Genomic DNA, 23,091 nt, shown 5'->3' on the forward strand with positions numbered 1-23,091 from the left:
CATTCAGCAGGAAAGATTCCTCTTCAAAACACCTGGGTAACAGTGTATTATTAAGACAAGGAGACAGAAAGTCCAAACCAAATGAAGAGAATGGGATTCTAAAATGAACAGAGGGTCAGGTGCAGTGGCTCCCACCTGTAATCCCAGCACTTTGGGAAGCTGAGGCGGGCGATTCACTTGAACTCAGGAGTTTAGACCAGCCTGGGCAACATGGCAAAACCTCATCTCTGCAAAAAATACAAAAATCAGCTGTGCGTGGTGGTGAGCGCCTGTAGTCCCAGTTACTCTGGAAGCTGAGGTGGGAGGATGGCTTGAGCCTGGAAGGTGGAGGTTGCAGTGAGCTGAAATTGCACCACTGCACTCCAGCCTGGGCAATAGAGTCAGACCCTGTCTCAATCAATCAATCAATGAAATGAACAGAGAAGGATATGTCCTAAAGGTAGGGGTTTTGTATTCTAAGCAAAAAGGTGGGAAAAGCAGGCCCACATTCCTGCCATTAGGCAGGCTCTAGGTTCAGGTCCCCTAGCTGGAGACCACCCTACTAGAACCTGACCTCTACCCTGGCTTGTAATTCCAGGTTAAATCAGTGATCTTTAGTGTCTTAGTCCATTTGGGCTGCTGTAACAAAATACTATAGACTGGGTGGTTTATAAACAACAAGAATTTATTTCTTACAATTCTGGAGGCTGGGAAGTTCGAGATCAAGACGCCTGCAGATTCCATGTCTGGCGAGGGACCTGCTTCCTCACAGATGGCTGTAGTCTTTTTTTTTTTTTTTGAGACGGAGTTTCACTCTTGTTGCCTAGGCTAGAGTGCAATGGCAAGATCTCGGCTCACCATAGCCTCTGCCTCCCGGGTTCAAGCGATTCTCCTGCCTCAGTCTCCCGAGTAGCTGGGATTACAGGCATGTGCCACCATGCCTGGCTAATTTTTTGTATTTTTAGTAGAGATGGGGTTTCTCCATGTTGGTCAGGCTGGTCTTGAACTCCTGACCTCAGGTGATCCACCCACCTTGGTCTCCCAAAGTGCTAGGATTCCAGGCGTGAGCCACTGCGCCTGGCCTGGCTATAGTCTTAGTGTAAACTTACATGGCAGAAAGGGTGAGGGATCTCTCTGAAGTCTCTTTAATAAGGGCTCTGATCCCACTCCTGAGGGCTCTGGTCTCATGACCTAATCACCTCCCAAAGCCCCCCTCCTAATATTATCACCTTAGGGGTTAGGATTTCAACATATGAATTTGCAGAAACATGCGGACCATAGCTTTTGGCTGTAAGTCCTTTCCACCACCGATACCCATGTTCTTCAGTCAACTGGTGGCGGCAGTAAAGTGGGTAAACAGCAGTCTCACTACACTCAAAAACAAGCAGCCAGTGGCACCAGGTCAGTTGTGAAATAATTTCTTTAGGTTACAACTGAGAGCATACAATCTAATGTAATTGACTAGGGTGGTGCCTCTCAAATCTTACTGTGCATACAAACTAACTGGGCATCTCATTAGAAATGCAGATTCTGCATCAGTAGGTCTGGGTTGGGGCCTGAGATCTGCCTTTCAAATAAGCTCCTGGGCAATGCTGATGCTGCTGATCTGTGGGTCACATGGAGTAGCAAGGAGCTAGACCAGCCTAGGTCAGAACTGTCTTCAAAGAGGAGTCACTTAGAGCTGGGGTGCCCAACCCCCAGGCCATGGACCAATACTGTCAGGAACTGGGCCACACAGCGTTAGGTGAGTGGTGGCTAGGCAAGCATTACCACCTGAGCTCTGCCTCTTGTCAGATCAGTGGCAGCATTAGATTCTCATAAGGAGCAGGAACCCTATTGTGAACCGCGCATGTGAGGGATCTGGGTCGCACACTCCTTACGAGAATCTAGCTAATGCCTGATGCTCTGAGGTGGGACAGTTTCATCCCGAAACCATCCCCATCCCCCCTCCACCTGTGGAAAAATTGTCTTCCATGAAAACGGTCCCTGGTGCCAAAAAGGTTGGGGACCGCTAATTTAGACAAAGGCAAAAGAGGCATGTGGCACTGTCTTCAATTTGCCTAGTTGTAGTCACATTTCTAGGAGGCTAGTCACAATTTCAGCACTGGCCCCATGTCTGCTAAAGTGGACTTTCAATTCAGCCGTGTCACTTCTCTGGGCTGAATACAACTTGAAAATCTCCTAATTCTAAATGTCCTTGCTACTCCCCATAGGTAAGAGCTAGAGAAGGAATGAATTCATTTAGCTTGGCAGTGCTACTACAGTATACACTCTGTACATGTGTTTCTTTGGACGTTTGGTTGAATGGAACAAAGTCCTTTCGGGTGGGAGGGAGGAAAAAAGAGGGGTCCAAAGAAAGCCAGGAGTCATGGGGTCATTCTTTCCACTATGGCTTAAGAATATGCTTGGGGCTGGGCACTATGCCTCATGCCTGTAATCCCAGCACTTTGGCAGGCTGAGGCAGGAGGATTGCTTGAGCCCAGGAGTTTGAGACCAGCCTGGGCAAAATGGTGAAACCCTATCTCTACAAAAAATACAAAATTTAGCTGGGCATGGTGGTGCATGCCTGTGGTCCCAGCTACTTGGTAGGCTGAAGTGGGAGGCGCTTGAGCTCAGGAGGTGGAGGTTGCAGTGAGCCAAGATGGTGCCACTGCACTCCACCCTGGGTGACAGAGTGAGACCCTGTCTCAAAAAAAAAAAAAAAAAAAAAAAGAAAAGAAAAAGAAAGAAAAAGAATACGCTTGGGGTCTTCTTTCGTATGGAAACATTCATGATGATAACCTCCAATCACAAAGGTTCCACAGGAATGAAGGTAAACAGGAACACACATAAACTACCCTCATCATTCTACTTGTCCCAATTAGAACCATCCCCAGGCTTCTGTCCTGCTCTAAGCTCCAGGAGGCTGAGCTTGAAAGATTACATCACCTGGGCACCTCTGCGCTTTGTCTTCCCATTGGGTTCAGCTGATGAGCCACCAGTAGAAAACTGGCAGGTGGGAGGAGAAGGTAGGGGAATACATATCCCACTTCATCACGGCTCTGGCGGGGGCTGCACCCCCTGTGGCTGCCACTCCTGCCTGGGGCCCATTTTCAGAGCTCCAGCTCTTGCTTCCTTTCCTTCCTGCTTCAGCCTGGGATGCTTTACACTGTTGCTAGTGCCTGGTACTTCACTATGTTTTGTTGCTTCTCCTAACTCTGCCTTTTGTACACAGTCCCTTCATTAAACTCTCTTCATGTAAAGCTTTGAGTGTGCCACCTGTTTACCGCCAGGACTCTGGCTGATTAAAGTCATCTCTGAGGGTGAATCCCTTGAGAAGTCACAAAGGCACACACGTGGATCTTCTTAGGGCAGCCTTCTCATGTAGGTAGGTGTGCGCACAGAACCTAAGGGGAGGTCTCCCCAGCGCCTGTTCATTCCATTTCTCCATGCTCAGGTGAGCACCTCAGGATGGGTTAATAAGCACAGACCAACCCCTCTGTGAGTCAGTTGTCAGCAGAAGGGGCCAGCCTCATTTCTGAGGTCATCTGCAGGGTGAGAAGCCGTATTTAGGAGTCAGACTCTTATGTGAGGTACTTGCTTAAAGGGGGACCACTCTGTTCTGGTTATGTTGTGAGGCATTTAGCAAACAAAAATCCACAGTCTCATGTAATTCAGTTGATATTTAATTACAAGGAACTCAGGTTCTTACACAAGGCAGGAGATGGGAGTCAGCCGCTCCCCACAAGCCTTTCCAGCCTGGGTGACTGAGGCTGAGGAGACGGGGACACATGGAACATATGGGGAGGGTTCTGGCACAGTGTGTCCTGCCCAAAGCTGAGGGTGGTGGCCACTGGGGATCTGCCCTCGCGCTGGCCAAGGTCTGCCATCACTCCATGAGGCAGAACTCTGACTCCTGCTGTCGCATGTTGGGTAACACATATAGAGCCACAGCTGCAATAGCCAAGAATACCATAGGCTTCCACAACCCAAACATGTTCTGTGGGACCAAAGAGAAACTGTGAGTGCCCAGCCTCCTGAACCCTGCCCTAAGCCAGAAATCACCTGCCTATGGGTGCCCAAGACACCTCAGGAACATTGTGGATCGGTCTCTCTTACCTCCTGGGTAACCAGTGGAGGCAAGTGATCTCTCAGTCCTGGCACCACTAGACATGTGGCCCAACACTGTACGCACCACCTTAGGTGAGAGCCTGTATTCAGGCCTCCGTTTCTCCCCATGGGCTGAGAATACTAGCTCCCACGTGAAGACGCAGGCTCAGGGGCCAGACTTCCAAGTGGTTGCAATGAGAAAGGACTGAATGCCATGGCAATAAAGAGGAGGGTAAGCCTGGCGCTTTGGGAAAAGCAGCAGCACCTCATTAGTTTCACTGCAGTGAAGTGAACTCAGAGTCAAGAGGATGGGGAAAGGGGAGTAAGACTGAGGGGAAATGAAGAAAGTGCACCACGGAGTGCAGGTAAGTAGGAGGTTCTTAGGCAGACAAACTTTGACAGAGAATGACACTGGTTCAAGGAAACTTAAGGAAACCTGTCACTGGGCCTGAGTCATTAAAACACTCCTAATCACCAGGTATGTTGACTGACTTCCTGGCGTATGTGCTAGAGTATGCTGAGGCTTCCAGACACTGCCGGCCACTAGGGAACCCTGCTGATTCAGGGGACAAGTGACACCATCAGAAGATATCCAAAAAGCATCCATTAGGGAATATGAAAATGTTAGACAAGAAAATACATACTTGGGGAAATAGGTTTTATTTTTATTATTTTTTTGCTCTACTACCTGAAAGGTAGAATTTGGATTTTGAGTCATAAGCTATAGCATAGGTAAGAGAAGGATGGTTTCAAGTAAAAATGGAATATAGCCCATTAATGCTAATAACACATTTTCTCAGATGATACTTTATCTAAAAAGAGGATTTTAAGCCTGCTAAAGAGCAAAGAAAATCTCCTGAGCTTGTAGAAATAGCTACTAAGAACAACAGAAGATATGAAATGGAAAGCCAAGCAACATTAGAGGTGGATATACAGAGTAATTCATGTAAGAAAACCAAGAGATCGGCTGATGGAGGAGGATCGCTTGATACCTGGAGTTCAAAGTTACAGTGAGCCATGATCATGCCACTGCACTGTAGCCTTGGTGACAGAGTGAGACCCTGTCTCTAAAACCAAAAACAAAAACTAAGAAGGGAGCTACCTAGAAAAAAAATTGACATGCTCAGATGCTTCTATCCTAAAGTGCATTGCTAAGAATGTTAGTCTGGTGTTCTTAAAGGAGGGAGGAGCTGAAATCCTTAAATGTGACTGGTGCACCTCACACTGGGCAAAGGCAAGTTTCTGCATGGGATGGGGAAAGGGCCAGTGTGGGTGTCCCAAAGGGGTAAGTTGTGTCAAACTCTCCTTTTAAACTAGGTGAGCTAAGTGACAAATCACAGGAATCATGTTTTTGGATGTTGAGTTGTTTGACAGGATTTTCTATGATCTTTGCAGATAATATGCAGAAATAAGGGTAGGATGACAGTACAGTATGTTGAATGACAGGTAAGTGACCAATGAGCTGAATAAAAGAACCCCACAAGACGACACTCTAGAGGCTCTGTCCTCACTCTGTCCTCTGTAGATGAAGATAGGGAAGGTGGGCTTCCCACCCCTGTAGACGATGTGAAGGTGGCAGAGGAAGCAAGTATTTTAAAACCACAGGGTCAAGATTAAAAACACATACACACAGAACCTTATAAGGTAAGAACAATGAACTATAATAGGGAAGAATGGAAAATTCTGCCTTTGAAGCCTCAAAATCAAATGCAGGTACAGAATGGGGAAAGGACGCTTAGCATACACAATCTGCAGAGGGGCTTATAAACAACACATGAAATAAATTAATAATATATGTTACCTAAAGAGCTAATGTGATCTGAGGTTGCCTAAACAGAAGTATGGTGTCTTCCTCCTTGGGACCAATGAAGAGAAACTGCTCAAAATGAGAAGAGATGATAAGGGGAAGCAAGATTGGAATCTTATCTGTTGCTAATATTGAGTCCTTTTAATCTGATTCGCAGCTTCCTGGCTGTTTTACTTAACTTCTCTATGCCTTAGTTTAATCATATATAAAGTAATAATAGGAGTAGCTTCTTCACAGGGTTGTTGCAAGGCTTAAATCAGTTAATATACCTAAGTGATTAGAACAGTGCCTAACACATAGACTGCATTTTGTAAGTGTGTGCTCTTTTTATTAATGATGGGTTATTTTATAATTTATAGAATACTTTCATCTATTTTAATCCATCCGGTCCTGACAAAAACCTGTGAGGAGGGCAGAGGTTTGATCATCCTTTGTTTACATTTGAAGAAGCTAGAGCTCAGAGTGTGCATTTTGCTCCCTGGGACAACGGCTGTCAGTAGAGGCAGACTCAACCGAGTTCTCATGCTTTCTACACACTGGGCTCCCTCAGGTCCTGGCTGCACAGTTGCATGTTGGGGCCTCCCAGAGCTCTGGGGATAACAGGCCCCACCAGTAGAATCCTTCACCAGCAGTTCTTCCTCTCCCCTTGATTGGGCCAGGCTGAGTCTGAGGTGGTGGAAGGCTGTGGCTGAATGCTTTGGGTCTCACCTGTAGTGCCTTAAGACTTCTGGGGGCGGGGGGCACAGGGGAGAAAGAGTCATAGAGAGGGGCTCCATCACTAAAGCAATTGTGGACCAGGGAGTAAAGGGAATACCTAAAGTCAAGAAGAAAGGTGGAGGCTTGAAGATGAGTAATAGGAAAGCTGGGGAGGGAGCAGGAGGAAGGACAGAAAAGGAAATGGAGAGAAGTGCCACCAACAATGCTCCAGCTGCCACCCTGTGCATTAAGCTACATTCTGTTCACAGGAATGTGAGAAGAGAGGGGAGTAGAGGGGGAGGCAGGGAGAGCATGAGAAAGAAGCAACACAGGACTAGAGAGAATACCTTATGGGTTCCAGAAGGTAGGTGGAACCCCAGTCTTCCACCTTAGGCCATAAGACCACATTCTGCCTCCTGAATTTGGTATCCTGTTGACAGCCTAGATTACATGTGTGGGAGCTGACTGGAAAGTGGCCAGAATAAATCAGTCTTAATTTCCTGAGAACACAGATCTCTGGCTAGTAGAAACTTTTCACTAATACCACATTCTCTCCAGAAAACCTAGCTTGGGAAGCCAATTACATGGAATCTGACCCACAAAAGAGATAAACAGAGAACTAATAAAATTTCCCGGCATTCTGTTCTGACTTTTCTGGAGACTGGAAGTCCAGAAGCAGAGAACTGTTCAGTAGAAAGAGCAGAATACAGTAAGGGTTCAGTTCCATTTCACCAAGCTTGACGGACCAACTTAGGTTGCCCTCCTACCAATGCCCCTGGGATGATCATGAGGATCAGAGCTCTTCAGACCTCCTCTCTCCCCCAACGGAAGAGGGATTCCTTATTTTGCCATCCTGGGTAGCAACAGTAGTGAGAACTTGACTCTGGAGTTAAAGACAAAGAGAGTCCAGGCCAGCCTTGCAGACAAACATCAGCTCATCAGAAGTGGTCAGGCTAGCCATCACACAGAGGATGAGCGGGGAAAAAGAAGTAGTGAGGCAGCTTTGACAGTAGCAACCGAGCTGGGCTTAGCCAAGTTTTTCCCAGCCAAGGATTGAAACTCAAACCATGTCTCTGGCAAGCATTCCAACCTCCTATGCATTACAAAGACATGCTCAGAGATGTCACAGGCTTTGCAGTAGCCCAAGGAAAAGTCAGAACTAAAACTCAGACCTGAGCATCACCTGTTGTAAAATAGTACAAGCAAGAAGCAAGCAGCTGGGAGAAAAGGGAAAGAGGAGAGGCCAGGGCAACCTGCACCCTCCCTCTATCCCTCAGAAGGAGAGGAAGCAATACCAGTACCTGCATTAGGACGACGTCTCAGCCCACCAGCACCAGAGCAAAGCCGAGATGACCACCAGGCCTACAAGAGGCAAGGAGAAGATGGGGGGATCGGGGGTAGGGGATGACTGCAACACACCAAAATGAGAAAGAAGCACGAGGAGAGACCAGGAGATGTGAGACATAAACACATGGATCCAACAGATAATGAAGATGAGAAAACAAAGGGAAAAGAGAAAGGAATCAAGAGGTTAAAAAACAGGTAAGCTAGAGCAGTTGCATGTCTTTTCTGCTGCCTGGGCCTTGGTTCTTTCCACCGGCAGTCTGCAGGAATTGCAAAATTGAATGGGTTAAGCAGCAGCTAGGTCCAAGTCAGGCGGTGAGTCCAGTTTTCTTTCTGTCTCATCATATACCTCTCATATCTTGTCAAGCAGGACGTATCTGCACCTAGACCTTTCTTGTGACGCTGCAGAGAGTAAACGGCTTCCTTAGTGGAGTAGGGCAGATACTTTTCCTAGGTTGCTCTAGGAAGAGCCAGTCTTCTACCAGGCCACCTGTCCCTTTGTTCTAGCCTGCTTTCCATCAAGCTTCTTAGTATTTTGGGCTCTTGTCCCTTTGATCGCCTAGGAATCTAATGATATCATTGTAAAACAACATGCACCAAAACAAACTGACAAGGGAGAAGGGCTAGTTCTTTCACTGCAACAGTCTTCCGGAGAGAAACTGCTTTTGCAAAGTGGTAATACGCATGCCCTAGAGCTGCCTGCAAAAGACGCAGGACCCACGGGGCAAAGGGATCTCTCCATATATAGAAACATAGAATGTATTTGAAGTAGAAAAGTCAGGTCTAGCTTTAGAAATGTGGCACCGAAGGTAAAGACATCTGTGAGGCTCTGAACCAGCACATGGTGGAATATGATGAGCTCAAGGAAACATGATAGTGGGAGGGGCTGCAGTGGCTCCGACTTTTCACATCTTAGGTAATGGTCCCCTGGCACAAGGTAAGCAGAGCACTGCACACTGGATCCTTAGCCAGTGCTGAAGACCCAATTGCCGGAAATTCCAGATACCCTCAGAGTTGACTGGACAAGAGGCTTTTTTCTTTACCTCTGTTTAGAACAGAAAGAACCTGTAATGTAAGCTGAGGACTTACACAGGAAATACTCTAACTCTGTAGAGACTCTGGCCCTGAGTTAAGCCCAGGGCAAGAATTCAGTTGCTACATACCTGCAGAGATGTACCAGTTAATAAAATATGGAAGTACTTCTATATTGTTGGTAAGTTACCCCTGGCATTCTAGCATATATATCCCAGGATACCTCCACCCCAACCTCTCAGTGATCTAGCAACTGTAGGGCTAGGGATGGTCTCCTTGGACTAGTCTATGCTTCTACTGTACAGACGTGAAATATTTTCACTATCACTCTTGATCACTCCCAGGCCCCACCTTCATGTCCTGTGATACACAGAATCCAGGGGGCGACACAAGCATACAAAGAAGAGATTATCCCCTGACACACCCCTAACAGCGACAACAAAGGTTAAACCTAACAGGGCACCATAGGAAAACCGGACTGAGTGACTTGCCCAGGCTGACAAAAATGGCCTGAAGTAGACTTCACACTGTCAATGTCCTTCCTGCAGTGCCGAAAGAGGGATGAGGGAACGCTCCCCACATAAGGAAGGTAACAAAGGCTACTATGTAAATGAAAGGACTCCAGGGACCCCACGTTGGTTCCCAGAAAAGGTGGTCATTGTGAGGTGGTTCCACAGCAAATGGGGCTGAGCCCGTGATTTCCTGCAGACAGACTGCTCTCGCCTCCCCCTTCTGCATCTCCACCTCCCCGAAGGGCCGTGCCTTACAGTGCGAGGCCTCCACTCCTGGAGATATCCATCCTTGGCAGGGCCACCCATTAACTCTGAGGTACCTGAGCCCAAGATCCCACTTCCCACTTGATCTAGCCTTTGGCTCTGGTTACCTTTTTGCTCTCAGAAAGTCTGAGGGGGTTGTTTTCTTCGGGACTTTCAAGGGAAGAGTCAATGTCATCTTCCTCCTCTTCACTGTCTTCTTCCTTCTCCTCTTGCTCTTTGTCCTCTTCATTTTCCTCCTGATCTTCTGTGGATTTAGCTTCCCCAGGATCTGCTGGCTCAGCAACTAGCTCATCCCCACACTGCTCCTTTGCTTCCTCTTTCACGTCCTCCTTTTTTTCCTCTTTCATCTCCTCTTTCTTTTCCTCCTCTTTTGCTAGTCCATCTAATTTCCTCTGGCTGGCTTTGTAGTACAGCACCACCTCCAGACTCTGTGGGGTGGGAGTAGGGCAGGATGAGGGCTGCGTTACCTGTGAAGCTCCTACTCTCATGACAATGCTGTACTAGCTCCAGGAAACATGATTTCCAGCATGTCAGAGTGCAAGGGTGCAGCCCGGTGCTCCGGGACTGTGAGCCAATCCTCTGAGCATATGTAGAGGGCATCACACCTCACCTCTCAGGACCACTATGTCTGTTGGCCAATAAGCCATTTCAAACAGCTGCCAGAACTAAAGAGTCTTGGGTGTGCACCTAAATTGTTGCTTCCCACCCCTACAGTGACTCTTCTTTTACCCAATCCTCTTTCACTTATTAGTACACAACTACTTTGAACAAATTCCTCCCTCTTCATCTATTTGGTCCTTCTCTTGGGCATGTAACCCAGGAAGAACAGGGGCCCCAGCAAATGGGGTTGGGTGAACTGAAGGAGTTGTCCAGCCTAGGGGCTGTGGTCCTTTAGGGCTGTACCTCCCAATGTGAGTTGTCTGTGTTCAATGTGAGTTGTCTGAGTTGTCTGTGTTCCACTCTCCCCATAGCTTCACAGGAAAAGGGAGCACCCACTTTCCATTAAGATGGGAACCACTGTAGACACTTCAGAGATCCCAGAAGCTTCTGTACAAATCCCTTGCCTGGTTGAAAGGGTGGTGGAGACAATGCTTCTTCCCAGGATCTCCTCCTTTCTGCTTATCTGGCTACCAAGGTTACTACTCACCTTTCTGGTCTCAAAGTCACTCTCAGAAGTATCCGAGCACGGCTTGATCACCTTTTTCATTTTAACCCCATTGGCGTTCTTGTTCATGTTCTTATTAGCATTCTTCCCCCGGGCTTCTTTGACAACAGAAGGCCTCTTCTCCCTGAGCTGGCGGAGCTCCTCCTGGCAGCACTGCAGCTGCCCCTCCAGCTGCTCCTGCACTACCAGAAGCCGCCCCTGTTCATCCATGCTAGCCTGGTATTGCAGCTGCAGCTCTCGCAGCTTGGTCTGCAGTTCTTTGATCTGTTGGTAGTGGAGGGCCAGTTACCCAGAGTTGGCTGGTTACGCAACCAGTTGGCTGATCATGCAACCAACCTCAGCCCTGCTTGGGGGTCTCAGAAATCTCCCTGCTAAAGCCCATAGGAAGAGAAAATATTCAACTGTGAAAAATGAGCCTCTCAAATAGTTTTACAAATAGCTTCTCCTAACTTGAGGCACCTGATGACGTACATCTAATAAGATGAAAAAAATGGCAGGGCGTGATGGCTCACTTGCCATCCAGTGTAATCCCAGCACTTTGGGAGGCTGAGGTGGGCGGATCACTTGCGGTCAGGAGTTTGAGACCAGCCTGGCCAACAAGGTGAAATCCCATGTCTACTAAAAATACAAACATTCGCTGGGCTTAGTGGAGCGCACCTGTAGTCCCAGAAACTTGGGAGGCTGAGACAGGAGAATCGCTTGAACCCAGGAGGTGGAGGTTGCAGTGAGCTGAGATCGTGCCACTGAACTCCAGCCTGGCAACAGAGTGAGACTCTGTCTCAAAAAAAAAAAAAAAAAAAAAGAAGGTCAAAACGATTTAAATGGTGTTTTCTACTGTGACTGGGGAATAACAACAGGGCTGCTATCAATTCTGAACCTCGGGGATTTATTAGATAGAATTCTTTTTTTTGAGATGGAGTTTTGCTCTTGTTGCCCAGGCTGGAGTGCAATGGTGTGGTCTTGGCTCACTGCAAACTCCGCCTCCTGGGTTCAAGCGGTTCTCCTGCCTCAGCCTCCTGAGTACCTGGCATTACAGGCATGCGCCACCATGTCCAGCTAATTTTGTGTATTTTTAGTAGAGATGGGGTTTCTCCATGTTGGCCAAGCTGGTCTCGAACTCCTGACCTCAGGTGATCCACCCACCTTGGCCTCCCAAAGTGCTGGGATTACAGGGGCGAGCCACCGCACCTGGCCTAGAATTCTTTTTATGGGAACTCCTACTTCATCCAACCCATCTCTCTAACAGGAACAATTACTTAAAGAACTGTGTTGTACACTCCTGAAGTGTGTACTGGGCTCCTGCACCTCACCCTGGAAACAGAGGCAAGTCACATTCTGCTCCCTGATCTCGGGTTTTGTCTTCCTTGGCTGATGGCAGAACATGACCATCCCCTCAGTAGGTACCAATACTAACCAATCTGGACCCATGTGTTCACTGCTCTCTGAATCTCTCCCGTGTGTATACAAAGAGACCCCCATTGGACTGTGAACCCCTGGCCAGACACAAGACTTCTGTCCCATTCCTAGGGGGTGCACAGCACTCTTCTTGGCATTGTGAGAGATCCAAAAGGAGACATGTCCCTGTCCTTGAGCTGCTTACAATCTAGTTGGTGCTCCCAGTTGGTGCACCAGGAGACAAGGCAAATGCACACAAAGTGATGAAAGAAGATTGGCAAATGCAAAAATACAGTTCTACAGAAGTGGTCTAGAACACAAAGCAAAAGAGAGAACAGAAGTGGCAAAGAGAGAAAAAGAAATCATTTAATGCGTGGAATCCTGATGATCAGTAAACCCCAGCTCCTCAGGCACTTGGGAATGTCATCAGGGATGCAACAGACTGCCCAGCCTCTGAGGTGCATGCTGTCCCTGCTTTGTCCCTCTCTCTTTGGCCTCTCTGAAGTGGCCATGACCCCTCTGGCTCCAGGGGCTGCCAGAGGAAACCCTGCCTCCCTGACAGTGGTTACCTCATTCTTGTCGTTCTGGGGGGCCACGGGTTTTTCAAGGCATTCCATGCACTCCTTGAACTCCCTTTCACAGGCATCCAGCTCTTCCTTCAGGTCTTTCTGCTTGGCCAATAACTTTTCCATCTGCTCTTGCAGCTGGCTGTGTTCCTCCTGGCTTATCTGGTACATGGCCTGCACCGCCTGCAGCTTGATCAGCACCTTCGCAATCATTTCCTCAAAGTGCTGCAGAGGGTGGGGGAGCAACAATAGCACCCTGAGGAGCACCTAAGCTCCGCCCCACTCTGCTAGGCCCTTCCCTGGATACCAAACAATGGCCACCAGGATCCAGAGCTGCCCGCGGGGGAATACTATATTTACCCCCATTAAAGAGCACCATGGCTGTGGTGAGGAAATGGACTGAATCTTATGGGCCTCTGTCCAGACGGGGGCATCTCTCTACAAGAGGGCTGAGTGGGAGACCAGGCTGCCATGGGTAGAAGGCTTCGCTTACTTTCAGTAGTTCCCCAGGTCAGCTCTGACCCCATTCCCACACTTCTTGTCCCTTCCCCTGGCGATGCATCTCTTAAAAAGACAAGAGTCCATCGTCCCCTGCCTGACCTGTCACCTGGCAACCGTTACCTCCATGTCTTCAGGCTCAGCAGGTTCCTCGTCAGTGCAGCTGCTGACAAAACTCTTCTGGCAGGTGTCAGAGCTACTGGTGCTGCCGTAACTCTTCTTATAGGTAATGCTGCTGTCGCTAGTAGTGCAGTAACTCTTCCCATAGGCCTCACTGGCACTGGTGCTGCTGTCATAGCTCTTGAGAAAGCTCTCGCTGCTGGTCTGGGTGCTGGCGTAACTCTTGTTATAGCTCTCATTGTCATCCACAGTGGTATCATAAGTCTTACGGCAGTTCTCATTGCTGGGGGCCATGCTACCATAGCTCTTCCCGTAGGACTCAAGGCTCATTTTTATAGAAGGGGACTGGACTTGAAGCAGCTGCATTTCTTCCAGGCAGAGCTGCAAGTCTGCCTGCAGTCTCTTCCGCTCCTCTAGGAGCCTCCCTTGCTCTTGCTGCAAGAGCTCCTGCTCCGCCTGACTGGCCTCATACAGCACCTGCAGGGCCTGCATCTGCTCCATGAGCAGCTTGGATTGCTGGGGGCAGGGGTGGGGAGACATTATCATTATTGTGACACTTCAGTCCTTCCAGCTGCACCTTTCCTGGTACAGATGTCTGAGAGCACACCTTAGAGAATGGCATGCCTACATTTCCACCTCACCCCGGCTTATGTCTCTGACTTAAACTACAGGTAACTGGCATGTACCAGTTTCTTGCTCATTTGGGAAAATATCCCCAGGGCAGATACTCCATAATTTCCCGGCTCCCATTTCAGCTGGTTTCTGCACTTTGGTACATCCCTGTCTCCTTGGAGCAGTCCCGAGTGGGTTTCCAGAACACCTTGGCTCCCCATCACACCCTCTTCTCAGTCAGGTATACCTGTTATCCTGACCTTCAGGCTCAGTCTCCCTGCCCACCCCTAGTTGTAAAATCAGCCCAGCCTTGAACGCAGCAATATGAAGAACTGGAATCAAAGTCTCACTATTAGTTCCTGTATCTCCTGCCCCAATTCTGAATCTGGCCTCTGGGCATGTTTCCCAGGCTCTCTGGGCCTGGCTTCTTGGCACTGATGTCCAGGATGAGATCTGATCAGTTAAGGAAATATTTTATACCTGGTTCCCAGCTGTGTTACCCAGGCCTGCAGCCTGGACATCTGCTGCCCCTGGAATATGATCCAGCCTCACAGTGTTGACTTCTGCTACTCCCTGGTTCTCCTTGTTCAGAATAAGATCTGAATGAATAGATTCGGCCTAAACCGAAACTGTCTACCTGCCCCTCCTCACCCACGCTGAGACCTCAGAACAACTTTAGCCCCCAACCCTGAATAGAATTGTACGGTGATCTCCACCTGTGTCACCTCATCGGTATGACCCCTTGCTGGTACTTGAGAGGCATTGATTTTCTGGTCTAACCCCTGTGACCTTGCTCTGTTATTGCCACCAAAGTTCCAATGAAGATAGTGTGGTCAGTACTAAGAACCCCATGTGCTAGGAATTCTTCTCTTGGAAATGAAAGGGCGCAAATTTGCCTCATAGATAACACCAAAGGTGAACGATTTTGATAACTGAGAACCGTACTTTTCCACTCAAGAAAAAGATGACATGTTTAGAGTCAGTCCAAAGGAATCCAAACAAACATCAAACTGATACTATACATCTTACTAGGAATGAGTCAAATGATCCGATGACAGACTTTGGGTCATTCCAGCTCTGCCCTGAGTGCTCACAGTGCTTCAACTGGGCACTGTGAATATCAATATGATAAAGGATAATGGCATCTAGGTGAGGTCCTCAGGCTGTATCTAAAAGCCACCTCTTAATGGAGCCTGAGAGAGGTCACAGGTGGTGAAGGGCAGGGCTTTAGCCTTATCCTTACCCCTGGCCAAACAGGCCTTCCCAACTCTGACCCTTCAGCGGTGCCCACTCTCCCTGTCATGCTGCTGTGCTCAGGAGAACTGTCTCCCTACCTCTTGCTATGGTTACCTTGTTTCGATTGTATTTTGAGGACTTAGCCAATTTGGAATCATCGGGATTCTCCAGCACTTCCTGGAAATGAGACTCTTTGAAACGTCGCAGCTCTTCGTGGATCTCTAATTGTTCTTTTAATACACAGTCCTGGTTCTGTATCAGCTTCTTCTGTTCCTCCTGCATGCCTTGGTAGAGCAGCTGCAGCTCACACAGGTCTTCTAACTTGGTGAGTAGCTCCTGACTCTGAGGCGGAGTAGAAGGAAGGAGGCAAGGGATTGTGGTGGTTACACAGAAAGTCCGATGCCTCCTTGGTGCCTCATCCCCGCTGTGAACAATTCTCTGAAGAATCTCAGGGCTGGCTTCACAGAGCCCATCTGGGGACAGGGGGAGTCTTTCTATGGAGACCAGCTAAAAGTAGCAATGGTTTCTTATGTTGGGATATATTTTGTCGTTTACAAAGTGGTTTCAGGTGCATTTTCTCCAGATGGACTAAATATCTAAATATAAACTGCTGCACAGATTCCAGAGTATAAAAGGTATTTTAAGATTTAAAGCCCTTATAAGAAAAACTCTAATTGGCTCTATGGAGCTTTTTGGTTTGGGGAGAGTGATGAGAAAGTAAGGAGTCGTTAAGAAGAAGAAAAAGTTCAACCTCCACCCTTCTATTTTTCCCTAGTCACACAGGGAAGCTTCTCAGAGCAGCTTCCCCACCGTTAGCAGCTGCCTCTGGCGGAGTTACCTTGAGTAAGAGGCCACTCTTGGGCAGTGGCAGTGTGAGCCTGTGCAGCTCTTCCTGCAGCTGGCCCTGCTCCTCCTGCATCCTCCTCTGGTCCTCCAGGAGCTCACACTGCTCCATCTGCAGCTGCCCCATCTCCTTCTGGCTGGCCTTGTACTTTTCCTGCAATTCTGTCAGTCTGGACAGCAGTGTGTCACACTGTGGGTGGGGGCGGGTGCGGAGGGGGTGGTTACTCTGTAAGGTAAGCTTCCTGGGTGGCTAACAGAGCACTTCTGCGCTCTCCTGCCTCTTGTGATTCTCTCCCTGTGCAGTCACTTTGGACTGGTCACCCCAAGCCACAATGCACCCTGGCTGTTTAGATACCGATTGGGGATCCCCCACAGGCTGCTCTTTCAGAGCAGGTTGCTCTAGACTGGTGGCTGGCCTTGCTCTAAACTTCTACCATTCCTTTCTGGGGGCAGTTTGATGGCGAATGCTATCGATGCCCCTTTCCTCTTCTCTGGCCCTTTCCTTTGGTGTATACACCATATTCCCACCCTGCTGGGAACTCTTAGCTCCTGTTATTCTCATTAACCCCAGTTGTTTTTGAATGCAATTACACTCCTTACCAATAAGGACCTAATTTCACCCTAATTTTTCCCATTTTTGCTTTCCTAATTCTCTCTTTATATCTTTAGAAAGTATGCGCTATTGCTGAATTTGGATTGAGAAGTCTAAATCATCCCATTTCCAAAAACCCAAATCTTCCAGTATCAGACAGATCTCAATGCTGTTTTATGGCTAGAGAAAAAAACAGGTGCTGTCTGCCAGCATGCTTCTCCTTTCCCATCGTTTTTCCCATTAGGGGAAGAGGTGACGAGCAAGTCACGGATCCCCTGGGCTCCTAAATTGAGTAGAAGTGGAAAAAGGAGGAACCGTGAGCCTGGATATAGAAAGGCAAAGAGACTGTTGAGGTAGCCCAAATAACCTTCCCAGTCCTCTGTCTCCTGAAGGCCTTTCCCCAGGGACAGGAACTACTGAGTTTTCTGGCAGAATGTGACCAGCTCCACCATCTTTAGAGACTCTTGGGCCTTTTCTCCAACATGCTTCAACACCTTTCCATTTCCCATCAGTAATCAGGAGCTGAAAGTGCTCAACAGGATAAATGATAACGGCTTGCATTTTATACACTATGGAAAAGAAAAAAAATGAATAAGCCCTTGTTTATGACTATCAGGATTTACTACTAAAAGGAAGTGAGATAAGAGTAGAATTCTCTTCCATTTAAAGAGGGCACAATTCAACCTTCAACAATTTAATTACTGGCAGGGCATGGCAGCTCATGCCTGTAATCGAAGCTTGGGAGGCCGAGGCAGGTGGATTACCTGAGGTCAGGAGTTCGAGACCAGCCTGACCAACATGGTGAAACCTCGTCTCAACTAAAAATACAAAAATTAGCTAGGCGCGGTGGCATGTGCCTGTAGTCCCAGCTACTCACGAGGCTGAGACAGGAAAATCGCTTGAAACCAGGAGGCAGAGGCTGCAGTGAGCTGAGATCGTGTCACTGCACTCCAGCCTGGGCGACAGAGTGAGACTCTGTTTCAACAACAACAACAACAACAAAGAATTTAACTACTTCAAAGTCACAGAATAAATCCTGAAAGAGCCTAGGTCCTTCTCTTGCCTAGTCAGCACTCTGGGCAAAAGACTGTACCCCCTTATAAAAGCAATTGCAATCCGACCCAGAAAACTGGTCCCTTTCTCTAGTTCCAACAGTAATAGTTGTGTAATGGGTCCATGTATATGTTCCTCTCCACGAATGGTTAGTTATCACTACAGTTCTAACACCATTGTATAGATATTCCATTGTCTACATACATGGAATCATGTGTAAAACCTTCAGGGGTTCAGACTGGGATCCAAAGGTATTGATCCTACTGAGCTGTGGCTCTGGCTCAAAGTCAAGGTCAGGGCAAACTGTTCTGAAGTTAGCAGCATGTGGCCCTGCCTCTGCTTCCTGCCTAGGAAGCCCATCAAGCCCTTCGATTGGGTGCCTTCATCTTTTGCCTCTGTACCTCCTCTCTCTGGAGCAAGTGCCCAGGAGCTGTCACCTCTCTGAACAACAATTACCTTGTTAGCACACTTTCCTTTGTCCTCCGGACTGGGCTGGGAGGCCTTGAGCTCTTTCAGCTCCAGCTGGCAGAGCAGGAGGTCCTGCTCCAGCTGGTCATACATGTGCTTCTGCCGCTCCAGCTCGTCCTTGCTGGCCTGGTACAGCTGCTTCATCTCCTGAAGCTGAGCGTGCGTCTCTGTGTTCTGGGCAGGGGAGGCAGGCCTGGCCATCACCCCAGGCACTCCTGCTGCTGAACTCTCTCCTCCCAGGCAGGGACTAAGGGGACCCATCTTCCCTTGTCCTTCTCAGCCCCAATTTCATCCCAGCCTGGGATATATACCCAAGATGGACCCGTCCCTGACAGGCTTGAAACACAGACCTTCCCAGTGTAGCCTCTCCAGTTAAATAAATAAATAAATATAAAAATAATTTAAAAAGAAACACAGACCTTCTGGGGCTTCCTTTTTTGGGAGGTAGGGAGGGAAAGGGACTTCCTTTTTATATGCTGCTTTTCTGATTTAAAATCAAAGGAAGATGAGAGCCTTGTGACTCCCTGAGGTTACCTTTCTCCTAAGCACCTCTTTGGCCCCCTCACTGCCAGCTCCTCCACACTCCTACCATTCCCTCTCCTCCTCTGCACTCTCACCCCCACACAAGATGAGGCTACATCCTCCCTCACCAGGAGCTTCTTTTACCTTCTCATTGCTCTCTTTGAAGGAGGCCACCGTATCCCTGAGGTGCTGCAGCTCCGCCTCATGGCACTGCAGCTCCTCCTGCAGCTGCTGCTGCCGTTCCAGCAGCTTTTCCTTCTCACATGTGACGTTCTGGTGCTGGAGCTGCAGCTTCTGCAGCCGGCACAGTAACTCCTATGGTAGAAGGGGCTTTGGGCAGTGCCTCTGGGCTCCTTAACCCACTCACTCTTCTGTGTGAGTCACTTGAAGACACCGACAGTCTAAGATTTGCTTCTCCCTGCCCTTCACTTCCTAATGTCCTCATATCTAATGTAGTACTCGAGCAGGGCTGGAGTTCTTTACCTGTGGTGCTGTCTATGTGGTTGCTGGAATTATTTTTAACTCACTACTCTGATCCACCTTTCCCAAAACCTCAGAAGGATGCCCTTAGCACCTAAGTTGTCCCCTCACCTCTGGTTGCTGTTACCTTCTCACTCTGTTTTTCTACAAGTGTGGATTTCATGACTTTGAGCTGCCGGAGCTCGGCCTGAAGTTGCAGCTGCATCTTCAAGAGCTCGTTCTGCTCATCCTGGCTAGTATCATATTTTTTCTGCAGGGTACAGAGTCTGGACTTCAGCTCCTCATTCTGTGGTAGGGAGGATGTGAGTAGAACAGTTACTCTGGAGAAACAGCAGATCTTTTTACGGATCAGTTGGGTTCCTTTTCAGATGCAGACATCTTGAGGAGCTCCCACAGGTCTAGGGTTTGGTTTCTTCTGTGAGACAGACACTCAGTAATGACCACCATTTCTAGAATGCAGTGCTATATGACTTCTACAGTTGGTTTCCAGCAGACTGTGCCCAGTTGCAGGGCAAGAGTCAGCAGAGCACAGCCATACTCACTGTGCCCACCCTGGTTGAAGCAGCCCCTCCATGAGGCCCTTCTGCCCCCACCCCAGATGACTCCCTGGGCAGTCTTTACCTGAGTGACACTGTGGGAGGTCTGAAACCGAAGCACCTCATTCTGAGCACACTTGAGCTCCCTCTGCAGCCGCCTCTGCTCCTCCTCACTGACCTGGCGATGATGCTGTAGCTCTTCCAACTCACAACACAATTCCTGACACTATGCAGGAAATGGAACAGGGAGGCTTGTTTACTACAGATACCACATGTGCTCCAAGAACAAGCTTGGGGAAAGTATGGCATTCTTTGACTGGAAGATTTACATCAGGCAAGCAAGACCCCAGAATACTGTCTCCCGTCACAGTGCATGCCTGTGGAGATGTTTCTACCACAGGCTGGGAGAAGGTGAAAGAAAGACAAGAAACGTGCCTGCCCTCCCCACCCTCTGTGCCCTACCTTGTTCTTCATGCCATGCATCTGCTCTTCAGCATCCCGTAGCTGCTGCCGTAACAGCTGCATTTCAGGATCAGGCTCTAAGAAATCCATTTCTGAAGTCTGAGACTCTGCTGATGTCATACTTAGTGTTTGGGACTCCAGCCATCTCTCTGTTGCTCTCTGTGTCCTGCAATCCAGAACCCCAGAGCTGTGCTTGAAGGGAGTTCTGCCTGGCAACACCAGCCATGCATGCTTGGTCCTGATGCCTTCATTTTAGGCCAAAGATAGTATGGGGCCTTCTATTGTGACTCACCGCTCAGATAAACATGCTTAGAAGACTATGGAAAGTCTCCAGCACCTCAATCTGCAAAGGTGTGTTTGACTCTGGGAGACCCTTAGAATGCCAGTCCAGTTAGTTTTCAGGCTAGGCCTAGTCAAGCCCACTCCAATCTGGAAGCATTGTGCCTGCCATTAGACTGAAACAAGTCTATGCGGACAATAAACAAATCTCTTCTGATCTACTTCAGGGCAGAGCAAACCAGAACCCAGTGCCTAGAGCAAAAGTAAACTTCAGAACTCACTCCCTCTAGTCTTGAGATAACTGGGTCGGATCCCCATGTCTGCTTGTAGATGGTATCTGTATTCTTTGGAAACCATGGAAAGGACTGGGTCTCCAGGAGCAGAGGAACGCTCACTGCCCTGGCATCTGCCTTCAGGGGAAAGCCCAAGGCAAGACAGAGTCCTGTGGAACCCCATGACCTCTCACTCTCCAGAGACAGCTGTACCTCTCACTCTCCAGATCTGCAAGCTGCCCAGTGAGGCTGCTGTTGCTCTCCTGCAGGGCCCGGTATTCCTCATTCAGGAAATGGTAGCGTTCCCGCAGCTCCTGCAGTTCTTCTGCAGAGGACAAGCAGAGAGAGGTGAGACCAGGAGGAAAGGAAAGCACTGATGACCAGCCCCCAGTTTTCCTGTTTTGAAACATGAGAGCAGAAGGCTAAAGAGCTTCTCTTTTTCTAAAGACAGAAAAGAGAGATAGAGGCTTAGAAGACAGGGCCCAGGAAATTCCACAGTGCAGTGGGTCTTTCTCCTCTTCCCAATAGCTGTCTTTCTTCTCATCTGCCCTGAAGATCTGCCCTGTGTGCTCATCTTCAAAGCCTCAACCGAAGCAGCCTGTTGAACTTTTAGGAATTTTTGAAGGTTTAAGTTTGGGGTTTACTGTATGTAAAGTTTCCATTCAACTGTTTATGATTACCTTCCAATTATGCTCTTAGTACAAAAAGCTGAGAGATGTGAACTGTCAGATGTGACTGCCAGTACCTGCCTTTCAGGCATTCTGAGTTTCCTTGTATGTCCTTTATTCCCACACCAAATACATCGGTCTGGATGTGGTAAAGAATTCTTGCCAGGCGTAGTGGCTCAAGACTGTAATCCCAACACTTTGGGAGGCCGAGGTGGGCAGATCCCTTGAAGTCAGGAGTTCGAGACCAGCCTGGCCAACATGGCAAAACCCTGTGTCTACTAAAAATACAAAAGTTAACCAGGTGTGGTGGTGCACGCCTGTAGCCCCAGCTACTCAGGAGACTGAGGCAGAAGAATTGCTTAAACCTGGGGGGCAGAGGTTGCAGTGAGCCAAGGTTGTGAGACTCTGTCTCAAAAAAAAAAAAGGAATTATTTCTAATGGCCTTTTATCTGCTGACAGAAAGGGCCATCCTAACCAGACTCACATATCATCCTCAAGCATTAGAAGAGATCCGGCTGAAATACCCCAGTATATGTCTCTAAGCACCAGTCACTATACCTATACTTTTTCCTTTCTGGTTTTGTTTTGTTTTGAGATAGTCTTACTCTGTCATCCAGGCCAGAGTGCAGTGGCACAGTCAAGGCTCACTGCATCCTTGACCTCCCTGGACTCAAGGGATCCTCCCACCTCAGCCTCCCGAGTACCTGTGACTATAGGCACACACCACCAAGCCCGGCTAATTTTTTAATTTTTTTGTAAAGATGGGGTTTCACTATATTGCCCAGGCTGGTTTCAAATTCCTGGGCTCAAGTGATCCACCTGAGTCACCATGCCCCCTTTTAAGGCTGTGATGATACAAACACCTGTATCTGTTCTGTTTCTTCGTGTTAAGAATTATGTTGGCCGGGTGCAGTGGTTTACACCTGTGATCCCAACATTTTGGATGGCCAAGGTAGGAGGATCATTAGAGCTCAGGAGTTCAAGACCAGCCTGGGTCTTGAGCAAGACTCTGTGTCCACTTGCAAAAAATTAAAAAAGAATTATGTCTCTTAGAACACTAATTATACTGATATTTAAAGAACACTAACTTGCTCTAATTAAACCCAAGACCTATCTTACCTGCTGGAAGATTCAACACCCTAAAAGTAACTTCGAATGCTTCCTCTTAATTCCAATCAGAATTCCTTAGAATACTGCAGATTACCATAAAAGGGAGGGCGGAAACTAATCTTTAATGAAAACTAATCATGCACTAAGCATTAGACTTGATAGTTTCAGCCTCAGATTTGGTAAGTGTGCAAGTGATTTCAACATGCTTCACATTTCATTTAATTCCCAAAATAGTTCTGTAAGTTTTTTTTTTTTTAATAAACTTTGAATTTTAGATTAGTTTTAGATTTACAAAAAAGTTGCAAAGATAGTACGGAGTTTCCTGGGAGGGTTCTCACCCAATTTCCCTAATTGTTAACATCTTACATTACCATGGTATACCTGTCATGACTAAGGAATCGAATATTGATACATTACTATTAACTAAACTCCATAGTTTACTTGGATTTGTCTACATTTTCCCTAAGGTCCTTTTCCTGTTTCAGGATCCC

General features: G+C 48.0%; 1 protein-coding gene across 6 annotated transcripts in view; it reads right to left on the bottom strand.

Annotated features, from left to right (window-relative positions):
- Positions 1-3,626: 3,626 nt before the first annotated feature.
- Positions 3,627-23,091, bottom strand: part of CCDC136 (coiled-coil domain containing 136) — a 30,786-nt gene continuing 11,321 nt past the window's right edge. Inside the window, exons 6-19 of one of the 6 annotated variants that reach the window (XM_003896559.3) lie at positions 21,036-21,147; positions 20,272-20,437; positions 19,895-20,035; positions 19,401-19,559; positions 18,938-19,108; positions 18,260-18,445; positions 16,154-16,348; positions 15,430-15,657; positions 13,471-13,983; positions 12,853-13,074; positions 10,871-11,152; positions 9,831-10,151; positions 7,873-7,979; positions 3,627-3,958 (exon numbers count right to left, since the gene is read on the bottom strand). In XM_003896559.3, the coding sequence (XP_003896608.3) occupies positions 7,878-7,979; positions 9,831-10,151; positions 10,871-11,152; positions 12,853-13,074; positions 13,471-13,983; positions 15,430-15,657; positions 16,154-16,348; positions 18,260-18,445; positions 18,938-19,108; positions 19,401-19,559; positions 19,895-20,035; positions 20,272-20,437; positions 21,036-21,147 (2,798 nt within the window). In that variant the 3' untranslated portion in view covers positions 3,627-3,958; positions 7,873-7,877. The remainder of the gene's footprint in view (positions 3,959-7,872; positions 7,980-9,830; positions 10,152-10,870; positions 11,153-12,852; positions 13,075-13,470; positions 13,984-15,429; positions 15,658-16,153; positions 16,349-18,259; positions 18,446-18,937; positions 19,109-19,400; positions 19,560-19,894; positions 20,036-20,271; positions 20,438-21,035; positions 21,148-23,091) is intronic. The other 5 variants (XM_017957145.2, XM_009203832.2, XM_021936253.2 and 2 more) reach the window with 5 other exon arrangements.

This window comes from Papio anubis, chromosome 4 (assembly GCF_008728515.1).
Source record: "Papio anubis isolate 15944 chromosome 4, Panubis1.0, whole genome shotgun sequence".
Lineage (NCBI taxonomy): Eukaryota > Metazoa > Chordata > Mammalia > Primates > Cercopithecidae > Papio > Papio anubis.